General features: G+C 40.8%; 1 protein-coding gene across 1 annotated transcript in view; it reads right to left on the reverse strand.

The window, feature by feature from the left end:
* The window catches only part of rabepk (Rab9 effector protein with kelch motifs), a 57,788-nt gene extending 31,317 nt beyond the window's left edge, over positions 1-26,471 (reverse strand). Inside the window, exons 1-4 of the mRNA XM_039762682.1 lie at positions 26,214-26,471; positions 25,929-25,986; positions 16,890-17,050; positions 4,938-5,090 (exon numbers count right to left, since the gene is read on the reverse strand). Of these exons, the coding sequence (XP_039618616.1) occupies positions 4,938-5,090; positions 16,890-17,050; positions 25,929-25,981 (367 nt within the window). The 5' untranslated portion in view covers positions 25,982-25,986; positions 26,214-26,471. The remainder of the gene's footprint in view (positions 1-4,937; positions 5,091-16,889; positions 17,051-25,928; positions 25,987-26,213) is intronic.
* Between the last annotated feature and the right edge of the window lie 458 nt (positions 26,472-26,929).

The following is a 26,929-nucleotide window of genomic DNA, read 5'->3' on the forward strand; positions in this document are numbered from 1 at the left end:
GTAAGAATACACCAGCAATACCATATCTTAGCCATATCACTGGCATGGGAATCCTATTAATCATTGTCTCAAGAAAATACCTCCAGATAGACGAGGTTTGTAATGAAAGCTTCAGGCCTTGCCCTCTGTTGCTTACGTGTTTCATTTGCACATTGTTGAGCCGCAGCGTTTACTTTGTTGTGTCATCAGCACATCGTTGTTGTGTGGTGGCATTTGATACACACGGGTCTTTTTGTAGTGAGAAGTGAGGTGCATGTAAAAGTGCACGCATGCCCCCTCTAGTGGCTGTGGTTGAGCGTGAGCAGAGTGGACTGCTCCATACATACAGGTCTTTCGTTTTTATATATATATATATTGTCACGCACGCGCGAGTAGGAGACCGCGGACGGATTTTAACACACCTGGGAAAACATTCGCCGGCAGGGAATGGCGGGTACTAACTTTCTCCCTGTGCTTTCTTGCAGGAAAAAAGATGCTTCGCCGCCATAAGACGGCTTTGCCCGCAGTACGTTTACTTCCGCCCTTCCTCCGCCATCTTGTCCTGACGTCATTGATCCCAGCATCCCTCACGGCTCCTTCCCAGCATTCCTCCACTTCCGGCCCCTCCCTCATAAAATGGCCGCCGACGCCATGTTTCGGCGTCTCACATATGAACTGTTTAGTTTATGTTTGACCTGCTTTCTTTTTTTGATTATTGTGGATCGTCTACAATATACGGGGCCGGAAAACCCCAAACCTTTGTGCTGTCTCCTCTTGGAATTATTACAATATATATATATATACTAGACATTAAGCCTGTTACAATAACAGGCGCTAGAATGGTAGTGCATAAACATTAGTAGGAACAGTCTATATTAAATGGCAAGGGACCTTGTATGTGGCTGTAATATGCGTCACTGTATTGTGTGCCTTTAATTTTCTCTCGCAGTAATACTGGTTTGTATTTCTGTAAAATGCCTGTAATTTTCTCTGACAGTAATACAGTGGAACCCCGGTTCGCGACCATAATTCTTTCCAAAACTCTGGTCGAAACCCGATTTGGTCGTGAACCGAACGAAGTAATTTCCCCCATAGGATTGTATGTAAATACAATTAATTCATTCTAGACCGTACAAACTGTATGTAAATATATATTTTTTAAAGTTTTTAAGCACAAATATAGTTAATTATACCATAGAATACACAGCATAATAGTAAACTAAATGTAAAAACACTGAATAACACAGAGAAAACCTTGAACAACAGAGAAAACTAACACTGCAAGATTTTGCGCTATAGTGCTAGGAACCGCTCGCTAAAAACACCTTTTTTAATGAGTTTTAAGCACAGGGAAAAAAATGAATATTTGAAAAATCTGTAATTTAATAAACAACCAAGAAAAGTAACATTGCAACAATGCGCACGCGCACGCGTGTGTGTGTGTGTGTGTGTCTCTCTCTCTCGCACCTGTGTGTGTGTTTGTGTCTCTCTCGCACACGCGCCTGTGTATGTGTTTATGTCTCTTTCTGCACAGGGAATGCACAGAGAGAGACTGAACACATGCGGCCCCGCGCATGCGCACTTCACCAGAAGACACACACACGGACACCTGGATGCACACAGGGGTTTTATTAAAGAGGATATATGTAAAAGCCTAAGCCTTAAAGTCCAATGGTGACGTTTCTATGTCCCGTTTTTTGACACGCTTTAAATCTGGCTTATTTTAAAACCTACATATATTTGTTTGGTATCATTCTTTTCAGAATTTATTGAATTAATGTGATGTTGTTAGATTTTCAGATTTTTATTCCGTTTTTTTAAAATAAAAACTAAAAAATATCAAGAACTCACTTCTCGCGACATGGCACTTGTACCAAAAGATTTAACCATGCCCGGGGCTGTAAATAAAACACATGGAGTAGGACAACTGCTGTACAGGCTTTTAAATGTTTGAAGCGCCATGTGAGATGCAGATCACGTGGCACAGCAGCAAGCCAGCAGATGATCGAGCAAAGAGGAGGTTAAAAAAGAGGGGGTTTCGGAGGAGCGACCGCATCTCCTTGGGGTGCGTTCAGCCCTTCTTCACAATGCGAGTAGTAGAGACACGGTGCAGTCAGGGGGAATGCCTGGGCTCCTAGAAACTATTGATATCGTCAGAAAAAAATTAAAATGCAGGGTCGGCAGTTTTGCCTTGCGGACGTGCTCGCCTCCCTTTTCCATCAACAGCTAAGTGACTTTCTCTCGTTTGTCTTTCCTTGGCAATGGAGTCACTTTCTTTGAGCTTCATGTTGTAGCTGCGCACTTCCGGGCCGGACAGACAGACATACACACTTCCACGCATAGAAGTTATATACAGTGCATCCGGAAAGTATTCGCAGCACATCACTTTTTCCACATTTTGTTATGTTACAGCCTTATTCCAAAATGGATTAAATTCATTTTTTTCCCCATAATGACAACGTGAAAAAAGTTTACTTGAGGTTTTTGCAAATTTATTAAAAATAAAAAAACTGAGAAATCACATGTACATAAGTATTCACAGCCTTTGCCATGAAGCTCCAAATTGAGCTCCGGTGCATCCTGTTTCCCCTGATCATCCTTGAGATGTTTCTGCAGCTTCACTGGAGTCCACCTGTGGTAAATTCAGTTGATTGGACGTGATTTTGAAAGGCACACACCTGTCTATATAAGGTCACACAGTTGACAGTTCATGTCAGAGCACAAACCAAGCATGAAGTCAAAGGAATTGTCTGTAGACCTCCGATACAGGATTGTCTCGAGGCACAAATCTGAGGAAGGTTACAGAAAATTTCTGCTGCTTTGAAGGTCCCAATGAGCACAATGGCCTCCATCATCTGTAAGTGGAAGAAGTTCGAAACCACCAGGGCTCTTCCTAGAGCTGGCCGGCCATCTAAACTGAGTGATCGGGGGAGAAGGGCCTTAGTCAGGGAGGTGACCAAGAACACGATGGTCACTTTGTCAGAGCTCCAGAGGTCCTCTGTAGAGAGAACCACCTTCCAGAAGGACAACCATCTCTGCAGCAATCCACCAATCAGGCCTGTATGGCAGAGTGGCCAGACGGAAGCCACTCCTTAGTAAATGGCACATGGCAGCCCGCCTGGAGTTTGCCAAAAGGCACCTGAAGGACTCTCAGACCATAAGAAACAAAATCCTCTGGTCTGATGAGACAAAGATTGAACTCTTTGGTGTGAATGCCAGGCGTCACGTTTGGAGGAAACCAGGAACCACTCATCACCAGGCCAACACCATCCCTACAGTGAAGCATGGTGGTGGCAGCATCATGCTGTGGGGATGTTTTTCAGCGGCAGGAATTGGGAGACTAGTCAGGATAAAGGGAAAGATGACTGCAGCAATGTACAGAGACATCCTCGATGAAAACCTGCTCCAGAGCGCTCTTGACCTCAAACTGGGGCAACGGTTCATCTTTCAACAGGACAACGACCCTAAGCATACAGCCAAGATATCAAAGGAGTGGCTTCAGGACAACTCTGTGAAAGTCCTTGAGTGGCCCAGCCAGAGCCCAGACTTGAATCTGATTGAACATCTCTGGAGAGATCTTAAAATGGCTGTGCACCAACGCTTCCCATCCAACCTGATGGAGCTTGAGAGGTACTGCAAAGAGGAATGGGCGAAACTGGCCAAGGATAGGTGTGCCAAGCTTGTGGCATCATATTAAAAAAGACTTGAGGCTGTAATTGCTGCCAAAGGAGCATCGACAAAGTATTGAGCAAAGGCTGTGAATACTTATGTACATGTGATTTCTTAGTTTTTTTATTTTTAATAAATTTGCAAAAACCTCAAGTAAACTATTTTTCACGTTGTCATTATGGGGTGTTGTGTGTAGAAATCTGAGGGAAAAAATGAATTCAATCCATTTTGGAATAAGGCTGTAACATAACAAAATGTGGAAAAAGTGATGCACTGTGAATATTTTCCGGATGCACTGTATCTATATGTTTCTTGGTGCAAAGAGAATCATATACAACTTAATATTAGCAAAACCAAGGAACTGCTTATTAACTTTCACTGCTCCACAGAGCCTCTCTCTGTCCAGTCACTCTTCATGGACTGGATGTGGAGGTGGTGCACTGTGATAAGTACTTGAGGGTTCACATCAATGACAGGCTAGGTTTTATAACACAGAGGAACTACAGAAGAAAGGGCTGAACAGGCTGTTTTTTGTCTTAGATGACTGTGTTCCTTTAATGTGGGTAATGACATCCTTCAAATCTTATACAAATCTGTTATGGTCATTTTAATTTTTACACTGGATCGGTAACATCACTTCAAGAGAGGGCCACTAAATCAACAAGCTAATTAAAAGGACAGCCTCAGTTATGGGATGCCCTCTGGACCCTCTGGAGATAATTGTAGAGCTGAGAATGAAGACATAATTGATGGCAACTATGAATAATGCTGCACAACTGCACACATGTACAACAACAACAACATTTATTTATATAGCACATTTTCATACAAACAGTAGCTCAAAGTGCTGACAGTAGCTCAAAGTGCTATGTATTCAATAGTAGTGCGTCAGGAAACACTCCTGAGCCTCCTTTATACCAATGACAATACACCTTTATAGTGCTTCGCAGTGACTGTTACTACTCTTTTTTTATCGTTATCCCAGTCAGAAATTTCTCTTTTTAATAAGGTAATTATTGCTTGCTTTTACTTATGTGCTTATTTATTTACTTATTCAATGAGCATTTGTAAAAAGTCAAATGCTCCTCTTGGGACACATAATTCTGTCTTTCTATTTATCTACTATATGCATATCAGTTCATGTCATATTTCATTATTTAGCTATGCCAATATAGATTCACAGATCATCACTAGAATTATATGCAGATTTTTTTTTTTTGTTAATCAAACTGCTTTTCCTTTTTTTCTATAAATCACATTGTGGTGCCATTGGTTGTTCAGATACTCACCTAAATCCAGTGACTGAAGGCAGTTTCGATTGCCACTTTGCTCTGCTCCACCAAACACCCAAATGTTTTTAGGGCTCTGCTCTGGAACAAAGCTTGCATGCTCATACCTTGGGAGCAAACCCTCCCATTCTGGGTTATCCCACTCATGTTTATCTGTTAAAAAAAAAGCTTTAGAAAGTTATTTAAAAAGTTTTCCATTCTGTCTGTGATATTCAGCCTTGACCACACCCCTCCACTCTGCTCACCCAATCATTACTCCTACTGCGCACATCCTCTCTACGAACCACCATGTGACACTCTCAGTGCTGCTAACTCGCCCTTCAACACAGTCAGTTATAATCACAAGGCAGAAAAGCAAATGATCTATTCAAGAATGTCGAAATTTAGATCAAGACAAATAAAGAGCGGCAAGAGCTGATAAAGAATGTTGAAAACAAAAAGAAAATGAACAAAAAAGAGCTGCATATAATAAAAATCAAGAACAAAGAGAATTGTTCAATAAACTAGAACAAGAAAAACATACCGAACAACATGTGAACAGAAATGCAAAAAGCAACGTTTATAGGATGTAAGTTAGAAGATAAAGTAATTCATAATATTGTTTTTGACAAGGCATTAATTTAATTTTTTATTTACTTTTTTATGTTTTTTTTTACTTTCTTACTATGTATTATTCATTGGTATTTAAAATAGACAGTTGTACTGTATATACCATCTGTTTAAATATAATTTCTTTCTCTAACAGAGGAGCGCCCCCCGACGCCCTTCGAGCAGCTCAGCCGTGAGATAACGGGCACAGAGCACCCTTCCTCGGGGAATTGGCGAGTGAAGTGAGCAAGGGGAGGTGCCCCCAGTTTTTAATTATAATTATGATATTTGTGATATAAGAAAATTTTTTATTTAATTTAGATTTAGATTTAAAAAAAAGTGTATAAAGATGCTTCCCTACAATTACACTGTCTTTTTTAAGGGAGTGGCGCAGTCTGCATGTTCTCCCCGTGTTTGTGTGAATTTTTCCCCATTCCAAAGATATGAATGTTTGGTAAATTATCAACATTAGGATAGACTGCTGCCTCATTTACAAAAGTGTTTTTCTAGTTTTAAGGTATTTTTTACTTATAGATTTTAGTTTTTTATTCTGTTTTTTAGTTTTATTTATGTTCGTCAAAATATTCTGTTGCAGTGTTTTAGCAATCAGCATTTAGCTCTTGTCACAATTCTTTTAGATTTACTTTACTCACAAAAGATGTTAACATGGACACTGTACTGCAAGTCTAAAAATACAGTTTGCTTTACAGTTGTCAAATTGTAAATTCTTTATTATGCATGTGAGCCGCTCGGAGTACATGCATCGAAGGTTCTCAGCTGTGCTTGTGCTCTCTCATGTGATCTTGCGATGTCCACGGCTTTATTTAATGTTAGCTAAGACCCAGCACTTAAAAGTTTCTCTCACTGAGTTTGTGCCTGACCATCTCATCTTCGTTTGCATAAGAACAGTCCTTCACCCGCGAATATTTTGCAGCAGCGTGTCTATTGGATAGCTGCTGACGGACTGCCTTATATGGGCAGGCACAACTCCGCCTCACACGGCGACCGAGCTGCAGGCTATAGCCGTGTATATGGACGAAAGTAGGTTCCAGTTATAACTGTTACGCATAGAATTTCGAAATGAAACCTGCCTAACTTTTGTAAGTAAGCTGTAAGGAAGGAGCCTGCCAAATTTCAGCCTTCCACCTACATGGGAAGTTGGAGAATTAGTGACGAGTCAGTCAGTGAGTGAGTGAGAGAAGTGAGTCAGGGCTTTGCCTTTTATTAGTATAGATACTGTGTGTATGTGTGTATATATAGTGATGGACGTCCCTGAAAGAGAAGAATGGAGGAAGGCAGCCTTTTCAGGGAACTGCCTCCCCCAGGATGCTAGGTGGCAGCTCCCCTGAATGACAATGGTTCCTCGGATTCCCTCAGGGCATCCTGGGACATGGAGTCCATTTCCTCAGCCCTGTTGGGTGCCACCGGGGGAGCTCACAAAGAACCTGGGGACTCCTACTGTTACTACAACCCGGAAGTACTTCAGAGTCACAAAGACAGAAGCCCACAGTACTTCCAGGCTACTTGAGGGCTGAAGAAAAATAAGAGTCGTTATCTGACCCGGAAGTGCTATTAAATCACATGGACAGAGGTACTTCTGGGTCAAGGCCTATTCGAGTCCCAGCAAGGACAGCCGGAGTTGGGAGGCTGGGTGAGGAAGCTGCTGGGAGTGGATGATTGTTATTGTTATTATTATTGAGCATTGGAGAACTGTGGAGTGTACGGTGCTTTGTCCACTTTATTTAAGAAAAACATTAAAAATAATTTACACGTGTGTCTTGGACGTCTGTTTGTGGGGTTTCACGGGGCAACAGCGCCCTTATCGATTGTATGTCACTTTTTTGCCACTTTTTAAAATCGGACTTATTTTAAAACCTACATATGTTTGGTATCATTCTTTTCATAATTTGTCGAACTTTAATGCAATGTTGTTAGATATTCAGATTCTTATTCCGTTTTTAAATTAAAAACTGAAAAAATACCAAGAACTCAGGTCTCGAGATGAGAATTTGTGCCAAGAGATTTAACCACACCTGGGACCAGAAATAAAAGACAAAGAGTAGGACAGTTGCTGTACAGGCTTTTAAATGTTTAACGCACCACACAAAGATTCAGATCACAGGGCACGGCAGCAGCAACAAGCCAGCAGCTGATCAAACAAAGAGGAAGCACAAAAAAAACTATTTGTTTTACATTGTATCATCATTTAAAAGGGGGTTTCGGAAGAGCGATCACCTCTCCTTGGGATGCGTTCAGCCCCCCTCTTCACAACACGAGCAGCAGAGACATAAAGTGGATGGCACGTAGCACAGGCCGGGGTTGGGGGGAGAGTTGGTGAGCGAAGCAAGCAGGGGGTGAACCCCCTAATGTATATGTTGTGATAGACAGCCAGGAACCCTACCTTGCCTGGAGGAAGGAGGAACCGGGAGAGCGGCACTTCTTTTCCGTGGGCAACCGGGAGGTCCTTGATCCCTGAGGGACATCGCTTTCGGGACACCAGGAAGTGCTAACAGACTAGGGATGGTTTATGCCTGGAGTGCTTGCGGGTGCAAGGGCAGCACTTCCACCACACTGGGGAGTGGTGGCGGAAGTTCATCGTCAGGCATCTGGGCCACATCTAGGACAAGATAAAAGGGGCCGCCTCACACCATTCGGGGAGCCGGAGTTGGGTGGAAGAAGGACGGAGCTTGCGAAAAAGGAGTGGAGGGGGCCGAAGGAACCATGGACTGGACATTGCAAATAATTTGTAAATATTTGTGTAAATAAACGTGTGTGTTGTGGACACTGAGTTGCCATGTCTGCTGTGGTCGGGCTACCTCTTACAATAAAAATAAATATAAATATAAAAATATAATATAAATAAATATAAATATAAAATCCAACGTCTGTCTGTTTGCTTACACAAGAGAACTTCTTAACGAATTTAGATCAGGTTTTTTCTGTAATTTGCTTGAACATTCCGGTTCTTTTGTGACTTCTTTCATCAGGCTAAGTATCATAGTTCGCTTGCAGAAAATATATATTGTTGCTAATCCGAGACAGAGGCTGCAGGCCGAGGGGAGGCCCTCCTCATTGTCCGGTTTCACTTCTACGCAGGCAGAACCGCAGGGGACGGCTAGTTATGTATAAAGACAAGTGCCCTGAAAATTACAAAAAATACTTTCATTTTTTTATTTCTTTATTGTTTTCTTTTCAGGGCGGCACGGTGGCGCAGTGGTAGCGCTGCTGCCTCGCAGTTAGGAGACCCGGGTTCGCTTCCCGGGTCCTCCCTGCGTGGAGTTTGCATGTTCTCCCCGTGTCTGCGTGGGCACTCCGGTTTCCTCCCACAGTCCAAAGACATGCTGGTTAGGCTGATTGGCGATTCTAAATTGGCCCTAGTGTGTGCTTGGTATGTGGGTGTGTTTGTGTGTGTCCTGCGGTGGGTTGGCACCCTGCCCGGGATTGGTTCCTGCCTTGTGCCCTGTGTTGGCTGGGATTGGCTCCAGCAGACCCCGTGTCCCTGTGTTCGGATTCAGCGGGTTGGAAAATGGATGGATGGATGTTTGTTTTCAAACCATTTTTAAATTTGATTTTACTACTTGTAGGTTTTAGGTGTGTGTTAACAAAACAAAAAAAAACACACTGCATTTAAGGCTACCACAATGAGCTCCATCCCTTTTGATAGTACACTGGATAAACCAGATATAGGAAACAAACGGACACATACAGGCATTTTTTTACTTCCCAGAAACTGTATATTCTCTTACCACTAAGGTCAGGCAATCAAAGCTTCATTCAGCATTGCTAGAACAAATACTTGTAATGAACTATATGTCTTATTTCATAAGAACCAAATAAAATGATGCGTTATCTGGGAATAATGCACAAAATTTGCCACATCCATCTTGTTAAAGATGAAGGATTCAACTCCTCTTAAAAAACATTTTTGGAATTAGAAATCATACACTAAATCGAAGTCTAAGGTCTTGCAGCATTAAGAAGCATAATGTCACACTTTACTTGAACAAAATGAACATCTGTATGAAAATAAGCATTCATCTACTATCTCCAACAACATTCAGTATATACTTGACCGCAGTGAAAACGGCAAAGGGTGTTTTCTAATATAGAAATTCAGAGAGCACACCTCAAGTGCAAACAAGCCTACTTCCACTAAATGGACCCAATAATGCCACACGCTTGCCTCACTTGACCTTTATAAAAATATTTTGGCATAAATAAAACACAGAAACAATATAATGATCTGTAACTCTCTTCTCCTGCTTAAGACAGGCCTGTACATGTGAAAATAAACATATCTGATACAAGAGCAGAAAAAAAAGGGGGGGAAATCGGGGAATTTCAGCTAAACTAGCAGTTGGTTGCATATTAAGAGCAATTTTAATCTTTGATGACAGTCCTGCAAGGCGTGGGAATTTGATAAAGTATAAAAGAAAGGAGACATTCCAGAGAATGAGTCAGAGGGAAGGACAGAATACTAAAAGCAGGGCCATCTTAACAGCATTATAGGCCCCTGGGAAAAGCAGTGCACTGGAGTCCACACCTACACAACCACTCAGCAAGTCACAACATACATAAATTAGCATGGGGCCCCTGTGTTCATGGGGGGCAACTGCCCAGCGTGCCCATGCATTAAGACAGCCCTGACTTTAAGAGGTCAACAAGACAACAGATTGAACCATAGCTCATACGTGTGTATATTGCTAATAAAAATGATATAAAGAATTGTGGATACCAAATAGTGTTATCAGTTTCAGCTTAGTTCTGAGAAAACATTTTTAAGTGAAAGGATACCATTGTATTCTGCCAAGTCTGTATTAATATAATGAGCTGCTGAATATGATGGCACCACAAGCATATAGTCACATAGCTACAACTTCCAATCTCAGTACCTGTCAGCTTAACTAATCTGCACATTTCAGGACCAGAATAAATCTTAAAACCATTATTTAGTTACAATCTTTATACTTCACTGCCTCCCAACAGTTCAAATTAAGTGCTCAGTGTGGCGGATGGCCAGGACGCCCCTTTGACACTGGATCCAGGGGAGCAGCCATGGGATGCACACTACATCCCCTGGAACACTTGATGGCAGGCCCACTGGGTCGCATCGGGTCCACAATTGTGTTACACCAGAGCTCATCCATGTTGGGTTTCCGTGGCCACCGCCAGGGGGAGCTGCACAACTTCCTGAGCCTGTCTGGGCTGTGACGCATCCACACCAGGAAGTGCAGCCTAATTTAGGCCAATTATCACCTGGAGCGCTTCCGGGTGGGCTATAAGAGAAGCTGACACCCACCACTCAAGGAGCCAGAGTCGGGAGGAGGGAGACAAAGCTGCCGAAAGGAGTGGAGGAAAGAAGTGTTTTTGTTTTGGTGTTTCTGTTTGTGCTTTTGGGACTGTGTTGTGTCTGTGGGTACGGGGAAGATGTTGCCCACAGACGAAGAAAATAAAACATTTATTTGTTTTTGTCAGTGTGCCTCCCATGTCTGTCTGTGTCGGGTCGGCGCTGGTGAAGCGCTTATTGGCACATCAGCTATTTCATTAATATTTTGACAAAGACAGCCATCCACCAGCTGGCAAAAATAATCTACTTTTGTGTCAGCAAAATCCCCAAACGAGAAAAGTGGGCACATTACTAGTGAAGAAGGAAGGAAAAGTGTCAGCAAAAAAGACTGCAATTACTTCAAAGGGTTTATTCACATTTGTGATGCAAATGTCGTCCACTCCAATTACTATACATATACTGTGACTCGTATTTCAAACTTTTTTCAAGTAAACCTTTTATTTGACAAGCTTGTGAAATATGAGAGCCAAGGGCTTGGTAGGTTGGACAATGAGGAAAAAAAAAAAAAAGACTACAAGTGGGTTAGCAGCTCAAGATGAAGAAGAACCTGCATTAATATTAAACTTAGCATTTCAAAATAAATACCAAGACTTTAAAAGACACCAGCTGTACTAACTCATCTGCAATGGGTTCAGACCGAAGTAATCAACATTTTTAATTTAATACATAGGTTGTCCATTATGTTTGGTATAATAACACTGGTCAACAAGCATTTTGCTACGGGGAGTCTTTCACCTTTACAGTCAAAGGTTTCACTTGCTGACTCCAAATCTGAAAACCGTTTTTGTCCAGCAGCACATCCCATTATTTAGTTATGATGTTCCAGGTCTTAAACAACTAGGGTGACTGGACAGTAAAGGCAGATAACCATTTTGATAAATACCGGTAATTCCACTAGGGGTGCCATTGAGATAAATGATTTCACCACACGTTACTAACAGCTGTGAGTTATTACCTTGTCATTAATTTTTAATTATCCATCCATCCATCCATTTCCTAACCCGCTGAATCCGAATAGGGTCACGGGGGTCTGCTGGAGCCAATCCCAGCCAACACAGGGCACAAGGCAGGAACCAATCCCGGGCAGGGTGCCAACCCACCGCAGGACACACACAAACACACCCACACACCAAGCACACACTAGGGCCAATTTAGAATCGCCAATCCACCTAACCTGCATGTCTTTGGATTGTGGGAGGAAACCGGAGCGCCCGGAGGAAACCCACGCAGACACGGGAGAACATGCAACTCCACGAGGGAGGACCCGGGAAGCAAACCCGGGTCTCCTAACTGTGAGGCAGCAGCACTACCACTGCACCACCGTGCCGCCTAATTTTTAATTAGCAGAAAAAAAAAAAAATCTTTGCTACTAATTACCAGGACTTATATGACTCTAAAGCATAATGACACAACTCAGACATGATGGTGCAGTAGGTTGAGGTTTTACTATTAAACATAACATTGCATTTCAGGGCATTTTGTTTGTTCCGATTCACCATTACTTTGAAAATTTTGTCAAGGCGATGGACAGAAATGGCGATGCTTTTCAGCATTTAAGAAATAAGTTTGGTCTCGAGAAAAGTGAAGCCAAAGTTAAGGAAGGTGTTTTTGTTGTTCCTGAAATACGTGAACTGATGCTTGACGATCAGTTCAAATGGAAGCTGAAGCTCACTGAATCAGCACCCTCATTCGTGTGGGTTGTCCAGAATTTTCTTGGCAATCACAGAGCAGAGAAAAATGCTGAGCTTGTGGAGAACCTGCTTAAAGCGTCTCAGCTTTAAGCCAGAATGTCACTGAAGACGCATTTTTTACATTCTCATCTCGACTTTTTTCCACCAAATCTAGGTGATGTCAGCGATGAGTATGGGGAAAGATTACATCAAGATATAAAGGTGATGGAAAACTGTTATCGGGGAAAATTCACTCCGAGCATGATGGGTTACTACTGTTGGTTCTTGCAAAGAGAGACGGATGTGCAGTACAAGCGTAAAAGCGAGGGCCTCCAACATTTTTGGGCACACTGACCTTTTATATTGAGGTAAATTGACATAAATATGCTTTAACATGTCTCTGATATCGTCTTCTGGTTTGTTTTCAGAATAAACACATTAAAAAAAACAATTTTGGTAGTACAGAGTCCAAACTTATATATTAATATTCAAAAGTGTCAAAATGGCAATGATGTGTATTTCAGAAGCCTGATGTGCTAGCTTTTTAACACCAGCAAGACCAAGGAGCTGGTGGTGGATTTTAGGAGGCCTAGGCCCCTCATGGACCCTGTGATCATCAGAGGTGACTGTGTGCAGAGGGTGCAGACCTATAAATACCTGGGAGTGCAGCTGGATGATAAATTGGACTGGACTGCCAAAACTGATGCTCTATGTAAGAAAGGTCAGAGCAGACTATACTTTCTGAGAAGGTTGGCATCCTTCAACATCTGCAGTAAGATGCTGCAGATGTTCTACCAGACGGTTGTGGCGAGTGCCCTCTTCTACGCTGTGGTGTGCTGGGGTGGCAGCATAAAGATGAAAGACGCCTCACGCCTGGACAAACTTGTTAAGAAGGCAGGCTCTATTGTAGGATTAAAGTTGGACAGTTTAACATCTGTGGCAGAGCGACGGGCGCTGAGCAGACTCCTGTCAATCATGAATAATCCACTGCATCCACTTAACAGTGTCATCTCCAGGCAGAGGAGTAGCTTCAGTGACAGACTTTTGTCACCGTCCTGCTCCACTGACAGACTGAGGAGATTGTTCCTCCCCCACACTATGCGACTCTTCAATTCCACCCGGGGGAGTAAACATTAATTTTATTTTAATTCTTTTCATTTTTATTACTATTTAATTTAATATTGTTTCTTTGTATCAGTATACTGCTGCTGGATTATGTGAATTTCCCCTTGGGATTAATAAAGTATCTATCTATCTATCTATCTATCTATTTAATTCTGATTTCATTTATGAAATGAGTGTCAAAAACTTAAAGAGCAACTCTGAAGTTCCCAGTAGCAAACCAAAAATATTTTTTTGTAGACCAGTGTAATATACACCTGATCTCTTTCCCTCGCGGCAGCCTTTTCCTCTTTGGATATGACCGCTTTAGGGCCCTATGGAATCAGTTTTATTTTTTCGCAAATTTTCTTTTATGTTTTTTTTCTGATTTTTGGTTTTCACCATTTTATTTGTCCTTGATTCAGATTTTTATATTTTTGTGTTTTTTTTTAGTTTAAGCAGCAACAGCCACAACAAAACAATGATGAAATGGAGAACCTTCTTTCCTTTTAATGAAACCACACACTTGCACATCTAAACCTTATTTTACAGTTCCATTCATTAGGTAGGAGCCCAGATCCTCCATGATGCTGTATCCAGAGATTGCTGTAGGACAGGGAGTGCCCTCCAGAATTGTAAGAGCTGTTACCAGTTTAATGCATCCTTCTGAGATGAAGGTGAACTTTACTTTTAGGGTCTAGGATATTTGTTACAGCCTGAGCTGATGTGTTCTCATCCAGAAAGAACTTTTTGTAGAGGTGAATATGTTCAGCGAGGTACCCTACTGATTCAAACCAGCTAACCAGCTATTCCATCTGGTGTTTCCTACCTGGCAGGCTTCTTGAAGATGGCAGACTTTACCCACCTCCCTAGTGATGCAGCCTCACTAAAGTGTTTATAGCACTGCAAGGTCTCTCCCATCCAACTAATGACATGACACAAGCAGGTTGAAGGTACACTGTTAGGCATAACCTTTTTTAAAACTTCCTGCTATGCTTTCAGACAGTATGATGCATTGTCTGTAACCACTACTAAAATGTCATGAAGATTCACCTGGTTGTTGTGAAGGGACTGAAGTGCTAAAAAGTGGAAAATTTGCAGCCCTCCATAAAGATAACATCTGCCAAAAATTAGTGGTCTTTATTACCTGTAATTGTCAGTCAGTCAGTCAGTCATTCTCCAACCCGCTATATCCTAATACAGGGTCACGGAGATCTGCTGGAGCGAATCCCAGCCAGCACAGGCAGCAAGGCAGGAACAAACCCTGGGCAAGACGCAAGCCCACCTGTACAGGTAGTTCCCAGGTTACGGACCTACGACTTACGAACGAGGCCACAGCTGCGACGAAGGTGCCTCAGTAACTGCCGCTCCGTCATCTTCGGCCTGAGGATGCTGCAAGTGGTGGCTGAGGGGGGCCATTTTGCTGCTCACGCAGTGTAGTGTAGTGTCCCTCGGGCGGCTCCTGTCGGCAAGCGGTGACCCGTGACAGGCCATCAAGAAGTGTGCGAACTGACGACATGAAGAATCGTCTTTGTGCCGAACTGGAATCGTCCCCGCATTAATCAAAGTCATCCAGACGATCTGGATCTGCATAATTAGATCTGGACCACCCTGTAGTGTGCCTCGGATGGCTGCCTGTTGAATTGGGGTTGGGCAATTCACTATCCGCCTTTGGCTGCACCGTGTTCGTTCTCGGTGGGTGGACGCTGCAGGCAGCATACTGTAGTGGAGGTGAACCCGCCTCGCCACCCCAAGTCATTCTCAATAGCAAGGCTGCTTGTATGGTTACGCACATAGCAGGAAGTTGTCTCTTGTCAGTGCATAAGACGTGTTGAAGACGGGTGCCTTCCTGCTGTGATAGTGTGTACAGTGCTGTGCAGAAGAGCTCATCTTAACCTTTTGTCTTCACCCTTCAACAATGTCTCTGAAACACAAATCTGATGCAAGTGCTGGTGATACAGTAAAGAAGAAATAATAAAAAGGTCAGAGAGGGGTGAAACTCCATCATCATTCATTGGCAGAGCACTTGGTTACAATCGTTCAACAATAGCATTTATTAAAATAATGTACCTGTTCCGACTTACATACAAATTCAACTTAAGTACAAACCTACAGTCCCTATCTCGTACGTAACCCGGGGACTGCCTGTAATTGTAATTATGTGTAATTGCAGTGTGTTTCTTTATGCCATGTTGCAAGCCCAGATAAATGGGGAAGGTTACGTCAGGAAGAGCATCCGGTGTAAAATTTTGCCAAATCAACATGTGGACAACAATACAAAAAGATGATCCACGGTGGCAACCCCTAATGCTCAAGGCCGTCCACAGCATATCACTCACCAGTGAAGTTGCACATTATCGCTTACAAACACAACTGTCTGTGATTTTAGCCTTAAGGGATGTTGGTGCAACAAGTAATTATTAAACAAGCGGTTCGATTTTCACATCTGGGTTTCCCTCATTCCAACTTAATGACGAGAACGGATTAACCAAAAGGCCATCGATCCTTAACAGGCCACGATTAGAAATGTGAGAATGAAGGGAGGGATAATTGGCCGATGCTCACCTCCAGGTGGCAAATATGCCCTTTGAGCCAAAGTGGTTGTTGTGAGAAAGTGTAGATTAGGAAGGAAATTGTTATGAGAAAGTCTACTGGGATGGAGACTGTTATGGAGAGGTCAACAAGGCAAGGTTATGGTTATGATAGGTATGGGGAAGTCTACGAGACAAAGATATTGATATGATAAAGATCAAGTGATTGTTATGAGAAAAGGTGTGGAGGGAGGTCATTATCAGGAGAAGTAGATGATAAGAAATGTCATGAAGCAGAGTTATTTTGAAATAAGAATTATAATAAATAAGAGGCTTGCTCAGAACATCGGGCTCACTTCATTGAACCAAGATGGGCATTATGTGCTCTGAAATGGTTATCTATGCTGTGCAATAAAGTCTGTTCTGACTGCATGTCTGGAGACACTGTGTTTTTTCTGAAAAAGTTTTCTCCGCGACACTACAAATCCTCATTCACATGGGTGAAAAAAAGTGGCTACCATGCTGCTGTTGCCAGTGTAGAACATTAACATATCCGGTTTTCTTATCTTTAGACCCTTATTTCTTAGTTTAATCTTTTTTGATCCTTGTAGAAAATGCATTGCCTATTTTTAACTTTTTGTTCCTAACCCTAGCAATCAGATGGACACACAGATAACACAGAAACACGATAGAGAGATAGATAAAGAATACATACCCAAATCTAAAATATAGGAATCAGAAAATGTTCCACTTGGGTTTGCACCTCCCGTGATAATGATTCTTCCTTTACTAGATGCATCAGCAGTCTCTGTTATACATACACATGTATGGCCAACTCGAATTCCTGGCCCTTCTCCACTTGGCACAAGTGCATACCTGAAAAATTAAACCTGTTTCAAATTAAATTTCCAAAAAAAAAAAAACCTTCCACAGAACAAATCTTACACGAGTAACCACCAAGATTAGTTATCATCATCATAGATGTAGATACATTTGGAGCTTACACAGACAGAGCTGTGAAGTAAACAGAACTGAAAGGAAATTAAAAAAAGTAGGTAGAAATTCTGGTCCATAATGGTCCATACTGGCTTACATTTATCACAACTGTAAGCCAAAAGGCACTATTTAAATAAAATGTATTACAATAATTATTATTATTAATATCGAATATAAGGGCGACTCAATAATCATCCTCACTTATTTGTTAATTTTGTCTGGAGTCGTTGTAAAGCTTTCCTCATGTACATGTAGAACAATGGTGTGTTTGTGGCCCCAGAGGTAAAATTTCTACCTTGACCAGTCAATTCCTCTTGTTTTCTAGGAGTAAACTTGGCCACACTGCTCTCTGTTTGCACCTGTCAAGAGCAGTGATCGGCTTTTTATGAGTTGAGGGTGTACCCAAGGTCGAAATCCGTAGAAGACTTTCTGCACAATGTGGAGACAGTGTTTCACCTTGGCAGAGAAACGGACGATAAAACTCTTGATCCATAAATGAGAGGGAGAGGCGGATTTTCAATTCAAATAGTCAATCACCTGTGGGCTTGCATTTCATGTGCACTAATTGTTCCCGAAATACATTTACAATGACTTGCATAGCAGACGCCTTTATCAAACGTGCCTTACAAAGGAGGTCAACATAACCGAGTAATATCAGTCTAGGGACTGTTTGAACAAATGTAGCAGAACAGGCTATAAAAGTTGATCACCACAAGTGAAGAGCTATAAAGCCAGGATAAAAAAAAATATATATATATTTATAATATGATGGACATCCATAGAGCAAAAAAACCATTCATTAACAATCTGACAGATATCTACAGAACAGTAGAGTCTTCAATCGCTTCTGAGGGTGGGCAGCTTGTTCCACCAACTAGGAGATACACATGAAGGGTCTGGATTGAGATTTGATACCATGTAGAGGTCGCATCACCAGAACCTGTTCATTGGCAAACCCGAGTGGCCAAGAAGGACTGTAGCACCTCACCAGTGTCCCCAATTACCTGCTTAACAATATTTCAGCAAAAATGTATACATGTTGCGTGTTTTGAGCATACAAACACATAACTGATGTGAAGAGTATGCAAACTAAGTAACATGAGATTTTCTTTTCTTTTTTACATTTTTCATATCGTTTGCCTTTGTACAGCATTGGTCACCATAAATGCCTTGTCTATATTTTTTTGTACCCATTATGCATCAAAACGCGAGATTAAAATTTTTTCTCAGCCATCACTACAAACGACAAGGGGTAACACATAAAAAATATTTTTAGGTGGTGTATTCCTTTAACTGATGTTCTCCGGTATTTCTTTCATCCACACATTACTCACCTGCTTCATTGTCTCCACTCACTTTCTCTGGTCTATCTATAAATCCCTAATAAGGTGTGTGCATTCGGCTTTGTCCTGTCTGCTGACTGTCTGTCTTCTTATTAGGCATACAAAAACTGGATGATGTTTCATAATTGTCGCTCCCAGGCTGTGAAATGAGTTTCAGTGATGTTCACGTAACCCTGAAAAATGCACCTACTTACAAAATATCTTAGGACTGCACATGCGAGTAAGAATTTCACTATACTCTGAACATATACTTGAAAGTTAAGACAACAACATTTATTTATATAGCACATTTTCATACAAACAGTAGCTCAAAGTGCTGAGACAGAGGTAAAGAATTTAGGGGTAATCATTGATTCTGACCTAAACTTTAAATCACATATTAATCAGATTACTAGGAAAGCATTTTTTCCACTTAAGAAATATTGCAAAAATTAGACCCCTTATAACATTGCAAGATGCTGAGAAATTAGTTCACACTATTGTTTTCAGTCAACTAGATTACTGTAACGCACTCCTCTTGGGATCACCAAAAAAAGGCATCAATCGATGGCAACAAGTGCTAGAATTTTAACTAGGAAAAGAAAATCTGACATCACACCAGTTCTGATGTCACTACACTGGTTACCGGTGTCATTTAGAATGGACTTTAAAATACTGCTTATGGTTTACAAAGCCTTCAGTAATCTCGCTCCATCATATATCTCAGAATGTCACTCACCTTACACTCCAAATTGTAACTATAGATCTTCAAATGAGGGTCTGCTTATTATTCCAACAGCTAAATTTAAAAGAAGTGGTAAGGCGGCCTTCTGTTGTTACGCACCTCAAATCTGGAATAGCTGACCGACAGAAATTCGCCAGGCTGATACGGTGGAGAAAACTTTAAAAAAAACTGTTAAACACTCGTTACTTTAACATGGCTTTCTCACAGCTTCATTTTAGTGTAGCTCTGATATTCTGTATATGCATTATTATTTTTTTCATGGCTCCAAAATCCATACTAACCCCTACTTTCTCTGCTGCTCTTTTTCCGGTTTTTTGTGTGTGGCGATCTGCACTACCACCATCTGATCAAAGCATCATGATGTCCCTACATTGAAGGATTAAAGGCCAGAGGCCTACATGACCATCACCGTCTAATTTTTCCACATGAAGCCTGAAAACCTGAGGACTAATTGAGATCACTGATGTTAGGTAGAACGCCCAGTGGGGGGCTGGGTGGTCTCATGGCCTTGGAACCGCTGCAGATTTTGTTTTGTTTTTCTCCAACCTTCTGGAGTTTCTTTTTTTTTTCTATCCTCCCTGGCCATAGGACCTTATTTTATTCTTTGTTAATTAGTATTACCAATTTTTTTATATTTTTTTCTTTCTTCATCTTGTAAAGCACTTTGAGCTCAATCATTTGTATGAAAGTGTGCTCTAGAAATAAATGTTGTTGTTCTTGTTGTAAGACAATAATGCCACTATATTCGGTCCTATTCAAAGGAGTGGCATGTCATAGGAGTAACATAACGAAGGAGTGAAACCTCAGATATAAACTTCAAATGATTGATAACCGCCCAACCAACCATCCAAGTAGTAGGTGAAGCGACAACGATTTTTTTGGCAAGCGTACTTTCAGTTGTGTGTGGTAGGTGACTTGTTATGTCACTCCAATAAAATGTCACTCCTTTAATACGGTATTTATGTCACTCCTATGAAGTATAACTCCTTCGATACAGACCCACTATATTGTACCTCTGGACCATTCAACCGGGATATCGGCAAAGGTACCCACTTAAGAAGCCATCAAGCTTCTTAGATTTTCCTGGAGTTCTAGTTTTATTAACACTTTAGTTTAGCTATGGCAAAAATGCTTCTATTAGTCATTTACTCTTCTGCTACAAGACCTTGACAGATGCTTCTTTTGGTCTTAATTATGCTTATGAAGCACAAGTAAAGTTGTTCTCCATCGCTGTGCTGTGTGACATGTTAAGAGTCATTGATACACTAGCAATGTTACATATGAAAGATTCACAGGTCTTATACTGAAGTATGCAATATCAAGAGAAATGTGTCTCAGTTAAGCCACTTCTGACCATTTGAAAGTGAAGTTATTTTAGAAGATCACATAACACAGATGAATGACCACTTTACTGATGTTTTATAGGTGTTATTAACATCAAAAAAAGCCACTGTTAAGATCTTCTTACATAAATGAGTAATACTGTAGATGAATTTTTGTAGCATCTAAAGTGTTATCCATTCATTCATTATTTAGATTACTTATACTAGTGCTCTACTTTGAAATTTGTTCTCATTTACTTGTGAACTTTGTGCTTGCTAGTCACTCACTGTACTCGGCGTTCATACACTTCAGGACATTTCAAATTCCAGGACTTCTTTTCCAGCATCAACCAGTACAAATATCCAGGACTACTTTAGACTCCGGCTCTGAATGTCCACAGCAAAATTACACAAACACGCTTGAACTTAAATATGTGGCCTATTTTAAACTTTTGACCGTTTATAAAAACTGAATTTAAAACTCCTGCTGTTTACCCAAAGATACAGCAGACTATTTAAGCAATTCGAGGCAGGGCTGCTACATTTTAAAAACAGATAGAATTTTCTCTGGACAGCAAATGTGCATTATAAACTGTGATGTGACAAGCAAATTTCTCTGCTTGACGCGACAAGACTTTTCTAGGAGACGAGACTTTTTAGAAAATATTTTTATTTTTTTTTTTTAAGTCCTGCGAGATGAGGATATTGCCATGATATTTTTATAAGTCACGCCCTCCTAGCAACCATTTTCAAACAAGACCACGGTCCTGTCACCTCTCAATGGTGTGAATGCTTTTGTCAGACACACTTCCTGTGCTCTCTGCGCTTATAAATGTTAACGTTATCCTCACTTTAAGTTCCCAATTAAAGAAGACATATTATATCCAAATCTTATTGAAGAATTTCACCACGAAGGGTTACTGAAGACATGAGTACACGGGCAATCCTAGCACTGAGAAACAAGGAAGTCAAACGAATTAACGCCAACGATCGGTTACAATGAAAATTGATTAAATGCGCATCAATAGACTATACCGAAACAGTTGGTGGTGATCGTGTGGAAGATGAAAACAACAACTTACAATATCACAAAGAATATCTACAACCGTTAACACTGTCCGGTCTTCCATCGCACGAATTACTGTAGGAAGAAGGATGTATCCAAGAAAGATAATGTAGTACATCTCCCGCGGATAACATTAGACAACAAAGGAGATCTTGATATGCCATTCGTATTAAAACATTAACAGTTTCCCGTTAGAATAGCTTTTGCAAAGACAATTAAAAAATCTCAGAGCCAAATATTCGAAAAAGTCTTTTTATTTAATAGAGAGAAAGAAATGAAATTCAATCACAGGTAGTTATACGTTGCATGGATGCTAATGTAACTCTTCATATGAAAATTAAAATCTGTTTAAATTGTATATCCACATCCCCATACGCAAGCAGCAGAATCGCAAATAGGCTAGTGCATAGCGCAGGCCCAGAGGTTGACGAGCGAAGTGAGCAAAAGATATTTAGCAAAAGATACAAAGAAATCATGAAAAAATACACTGTGTTTGAGTGTGGTTTATAAATGCAATACTTTAAAGAGCACATAGCATTACAGAAACTTTACCGTGTTAGGGTGCTAGCGACCAAATAACTATTTGGTAAATAAAAAAATCATTAAAAAATAATTGTGGCACATTTTAGGTCATAAATTGTTGTGGATAAAAAAAGTATACCTTGGGAAGGACATTCATACACACTATATGACTCTCTATGATCTTATTATCAGGAAACATTTCCTGAAAAAGGGTAACCAGGTCTTTGCCATGACTTGTATGAATAATATTTGTCCATCACATTTAACACAGAGAGGACGTCAAATTTCTGACATTCACTCTTAGTCAAATATGAAGACAAAGATGGCGAACTAGTAGAAGTATCACTAGCCAAACTAGAGCTCTCGCTCTGCCCTCTGATCTGCTCCTAGTAGTGAATTTATATGCAGTACAGTTGTTACACTTGTCACTAGTGTTTGCTTGGCTGTTATGGGACACTCTCTGCACCCCCTGGAGATAACAGTGAAAGGGAAAATTAAAAAAAAAAAAAAATCCTCTTCCTGACAACATTAACACCGAGAACTTTCAGCCAACAGATTATTCAGCAATTGTGACGGGAGCTCCTTTATACAAAAAGGAATATTCCTGCAAAACAACATACTGTAACTGCTAAGTCAGACATTTTCTTATCTATCACTTTAAATTTTTTTCTTCCTTTATAGTCATTCTGGTGTGTGTGTATATGCATACATAAATATACACATACTGTACATATACACATACAGTACATATATATACATATATACATATATACATATACAGGTACATACAAATACTGTACATATTGTCACACACGAGCGGAAGGGGAGCAACGTAAAGACCCGTTGGGCACCACGACAAGTCGTGCCGGGGACAATGGCAAGGTACTAACCTCTCTTTTCCTGTTTCTTTAAAAAAAATGAAGCACACCACCGCCTTCATAGACATAGAATTATTAGACGCCGCATGACCTGCAGCATCGTAAGTCAACGTCGCCGCCATATTGCGAGTGGCACTGCTGTGGAGTGAAGTAATGGATAAAGATGCCTCACGCATGTGCTGCTTGGGATTGTACAAACCACTGTACGCTCCAAACCAGATCCTGGGGATTACATTTCATAGGTAAGGCTGAACAATTGTTTTGGTTATATTTGGCCATTAGAAAATCCTGTTTTATAATCCTAACTTTAGCTAGATAGATAGACAGATAGATAGATACTTTATTCATCCCAAGGGGAAATTTACAAATTCTACACCATGCTAAGCTAGCAAAGCTATGCATTTATGTGCTCAAGTGAGCCTCCAAACAACGTTTTGGCTAAACGTATTTAGTCACTAACTATGTAGATTGTTGTTAGCTTTAACATTTCTCAAAATTTGAAGCTTTCCCAAAGAAATCCACCTCAGGAAGCAGTGGGAGGTCAGGTAGCCCTTAGATGGGATTTTGAGAAAGCTGTCCTGTGATGTGTGCCGTGCTAGTTTGGTAACAGATACTGTACCGGCATCATATGATCAAAGCTACCACTTGCTCACATTAAAAAACAAAGGAGGTTTGATGATTCCTTCTGAGGGTACAGTCAAGGTGGTCAAAGTAGCTGAGCGTATTATCCGACAGTCGACATTAGGGCAAGCTGTCAGTATATCTTTGATCAATCAGTTTGTTTAGGCCGAGATTGGTTCAGATGATGTGATTTTTCTCAAGGAGCACATCGAGGAAACAGTTTGAAATTGATAACCATCATTTCATGCTCATGTCTTTAGTTCTGTCTGTCTTCCACAAACTAAGGCTGCACCATATTGCAAGACTGAATACTCACAAATTACAGGATCTGAGTGAGCGAGAGGGAGTGTAAGTCTGGAGGTGATCAGTGAGGAAGGGGGGACCTTTAAATGTTAAGAGTGGTATTTAGTATTGTATTCAGTAGTGAACAGGGAGCCAGTGAAGTTGAGAGAGAATAGGTGTAATATGTTCAGTGGATTTAGAACAGCAGGTTTTTAACCTGGCAGCAGAATTTTGAAGTTGTAAGCGATGGATATGTTTTTGTGGGATGCCAGATAGAATAGCATTACAGTAATCTATACGTGATGTGACTCGGGCATTAACCAATATTTCAGTACTGTGCTGAGTAAGAACAGGATGAAGTCTAGAAATGTTTCGGAGATGGAAGAAGGCAGTCCCAGAAATATTATTATTAATAAATAATTCCTTCCATATAAGTAAAGTAAGCAAATAGTTATTATTATTTAATAATTGCCATTATTAGTGTATAAATGGATATAAATAATTGCATTTAAACGGTTAACCAAAATCTGCTGTATGTAAACAATGCTGTTTTAAACGTTATTGTTTTTTCATCAGAAAACAGTTTCCACGTCTACCTGTATTAGTTTAAATGGCACTATTGCCACTTGCAATATGGCAGACGCACTGACGTATCGTGTCGAATGGGCAACACAGTGAATGTGGCATCTATCTATATATGTCTATGCCCTCAATGATGACGTCAATTACCCAGCAATCATCACGGCTTTCCTCATCGTTTCATCACTTCCTGTCCTCCACTATAAATCACCTGACCTGCCTTTGTTTCCCCATCCATTGTACTTGGATAGGAAACACTGACGAAACCTAATTTTGCTTTACAGTATACGGGGCCTAAAAAACCTCAAACCTTTATGCTTGTGTCTGCTTTTATATATATATATACATATATACACACACACACACATACATACATAAATATATACACATACATATATACATATATATTTAATTTCTACTGCATGTCAGGACAAAAACTAAACTATAAGTCCAAGGAACTCTTTTAGGCCTTTGCCATCATATCATGCTGAGCCACAAATCAGCACAAGGGGATAAAACCATTTCTAAAGCTTTGAGTGTTCCCAGCAGCAGAGTGTCCTCAATAATTGTGAAACGTAAAATGTTTGGAACCACCAGGACTCTTCCTAGAGTTGTCCATCTGGACAAACTCAGTATGCAGGCAATAAAATCCCGAACAGTGACGTGACCAAAAACCCAATAGTCACACTAATGCAGCTACAGAAGCCCTGCTGACATGGGAGAACTAGTTAGAAGGAAGACAATCTCAGCAGTCCTCTATTAATCAGGTGTTTACAGAGTGGTTAGACAGAGATGGAGTAAAAGGTATATGAGAGTTTAAAGTACTCTGGGAGCCTTCAGGAAAAAGTTTCTGTGGACTGACAAGACAAAAATTTAACTCTCTGAGGAGAACTCCAAAGACTATATCTGGCAAAGACCAGGTACTGCTCATCACCTGCCATAGAGCCAATCGGGACAAGTCTCTGAGTGTCCCATTCAAAGCCCAGGCATAGAACATCTATGGAGAGACCTGAAGAAGGCAGTGAGCATGAGAGGATCTGCCAGGGAAAAAATGTGATAAACTGATCAAATTCTGGCATGCAAAGCTTGTAGAGATTTACCAGGAAGACATAAACATTGGGTTTTTGTTTTTTTTTTATTTGTAAGCGATATGCAAACCTTTCTAAATGGATTATCAAGTATACATTGTAAAGCTGCGTTTCTTTTATTTTAAAATAAGGTCTACTATATTAACGTGCACTGAAAGTGAAGGGGTTTGAAGAATTTCTGAATTCACTATAAACAACCACCCGCAGTAACACCTGCCACTGCCCTCTCGGTCGGTTCGAGGGATTAATGATTATCAGGGCTGTTCACTTTAAAAAATGGCAGGCGGCTTTCTGGAGATGCCATCTTGCCCAAATCAAATCAAACGTACTCACCATACTCCCTTTTCAGGTGTATCTTCCGGATCCAGGACTTGAAGTAACCCCATCAGCTCTAAAATAAAATCAGACAAAACGATTTCAACTACACGTTAGCACAGGAATTCATGATACTGTACATTTGTACTTCTACCAAGAGGATCGCTGGTATTCCCGTGACAGGTGAAGACAAACTCCCTGTCAAAGTACCCCGAGTTCACACTTAAAACTAACAGGTCAATATCGCGGACTATGAAATCAACTTTAAAGAACAGAAATCTTAAAGCCAACGGTCATCGTTACCTCTTCGCGCTTTCTTCTTCTTTACCGCTTCAAACTTCCCCGGCTGAATACAAACAGCACTTCCTTTAACCTTCAACCTTTAAACCTCAATAACGACAATAAGCTTCAGTCATTAACGTGGAGTATTGTTAAGGCGCTTATAATAAGAAAAACAACGCGAAATGAAACCCCTGCCTCGTTCAATATCTTGGTCAGGCAAACTGCAAGCGGCAAAAGAGCGGCGCTGTGCGCTACAGCTTACGCCGGACGTCGTTGCCTAGCAACCGGCGTCACTCCCATGCGTCGCCACAACTCTGCGACGGAAGAAACCTAAGGTCTGACATCACTTTCTTTCTTGAAACTGACTGAGATGTTTTTTTTTAATGCAAACAGATTACGGTAAAATTCAGGATACATTTTCTACCAAACTTCAGAAAGCCTCCGTCTTAGTGACGGGCGGTTAAGGCCCCATGAAGGTTCTTCCCGATTATACCAAAAAAGTTTCGAAAGCTTTGAAAATAGTGACCTCTGGTGGTTGATAGAAAACATTACACCGAATTATATCGAGGCGAGATGAGTCTGTGTGACGTCAGGGAGGTATTCAGTGCACGTGGATTACCGGTTTAACGGGATTCATTTTTTGACGATTTTGAACGATTTAGACCTGTCGGTTCTTCAAAAATCTTGTTGGATGTATCGTCATTGCAACAAATTGTACACCTCATGTAAACAAGGAT

Source organism: Polypterus senegalus, chromosome 9, assembly GCF_016835505.1.
Source record: "Polypterus senegalus isolate Bchr_013 chromosome 9, ASM1683550v1, whole genome shotgun sequence".
In the NCBI taxonomy this organism is placed as follows: Eukaryota; Metazoa; Chordata; class Cladistia; order Polypteriformes; family Polypteridae; genus Polypterus; species Polypterus senegalus.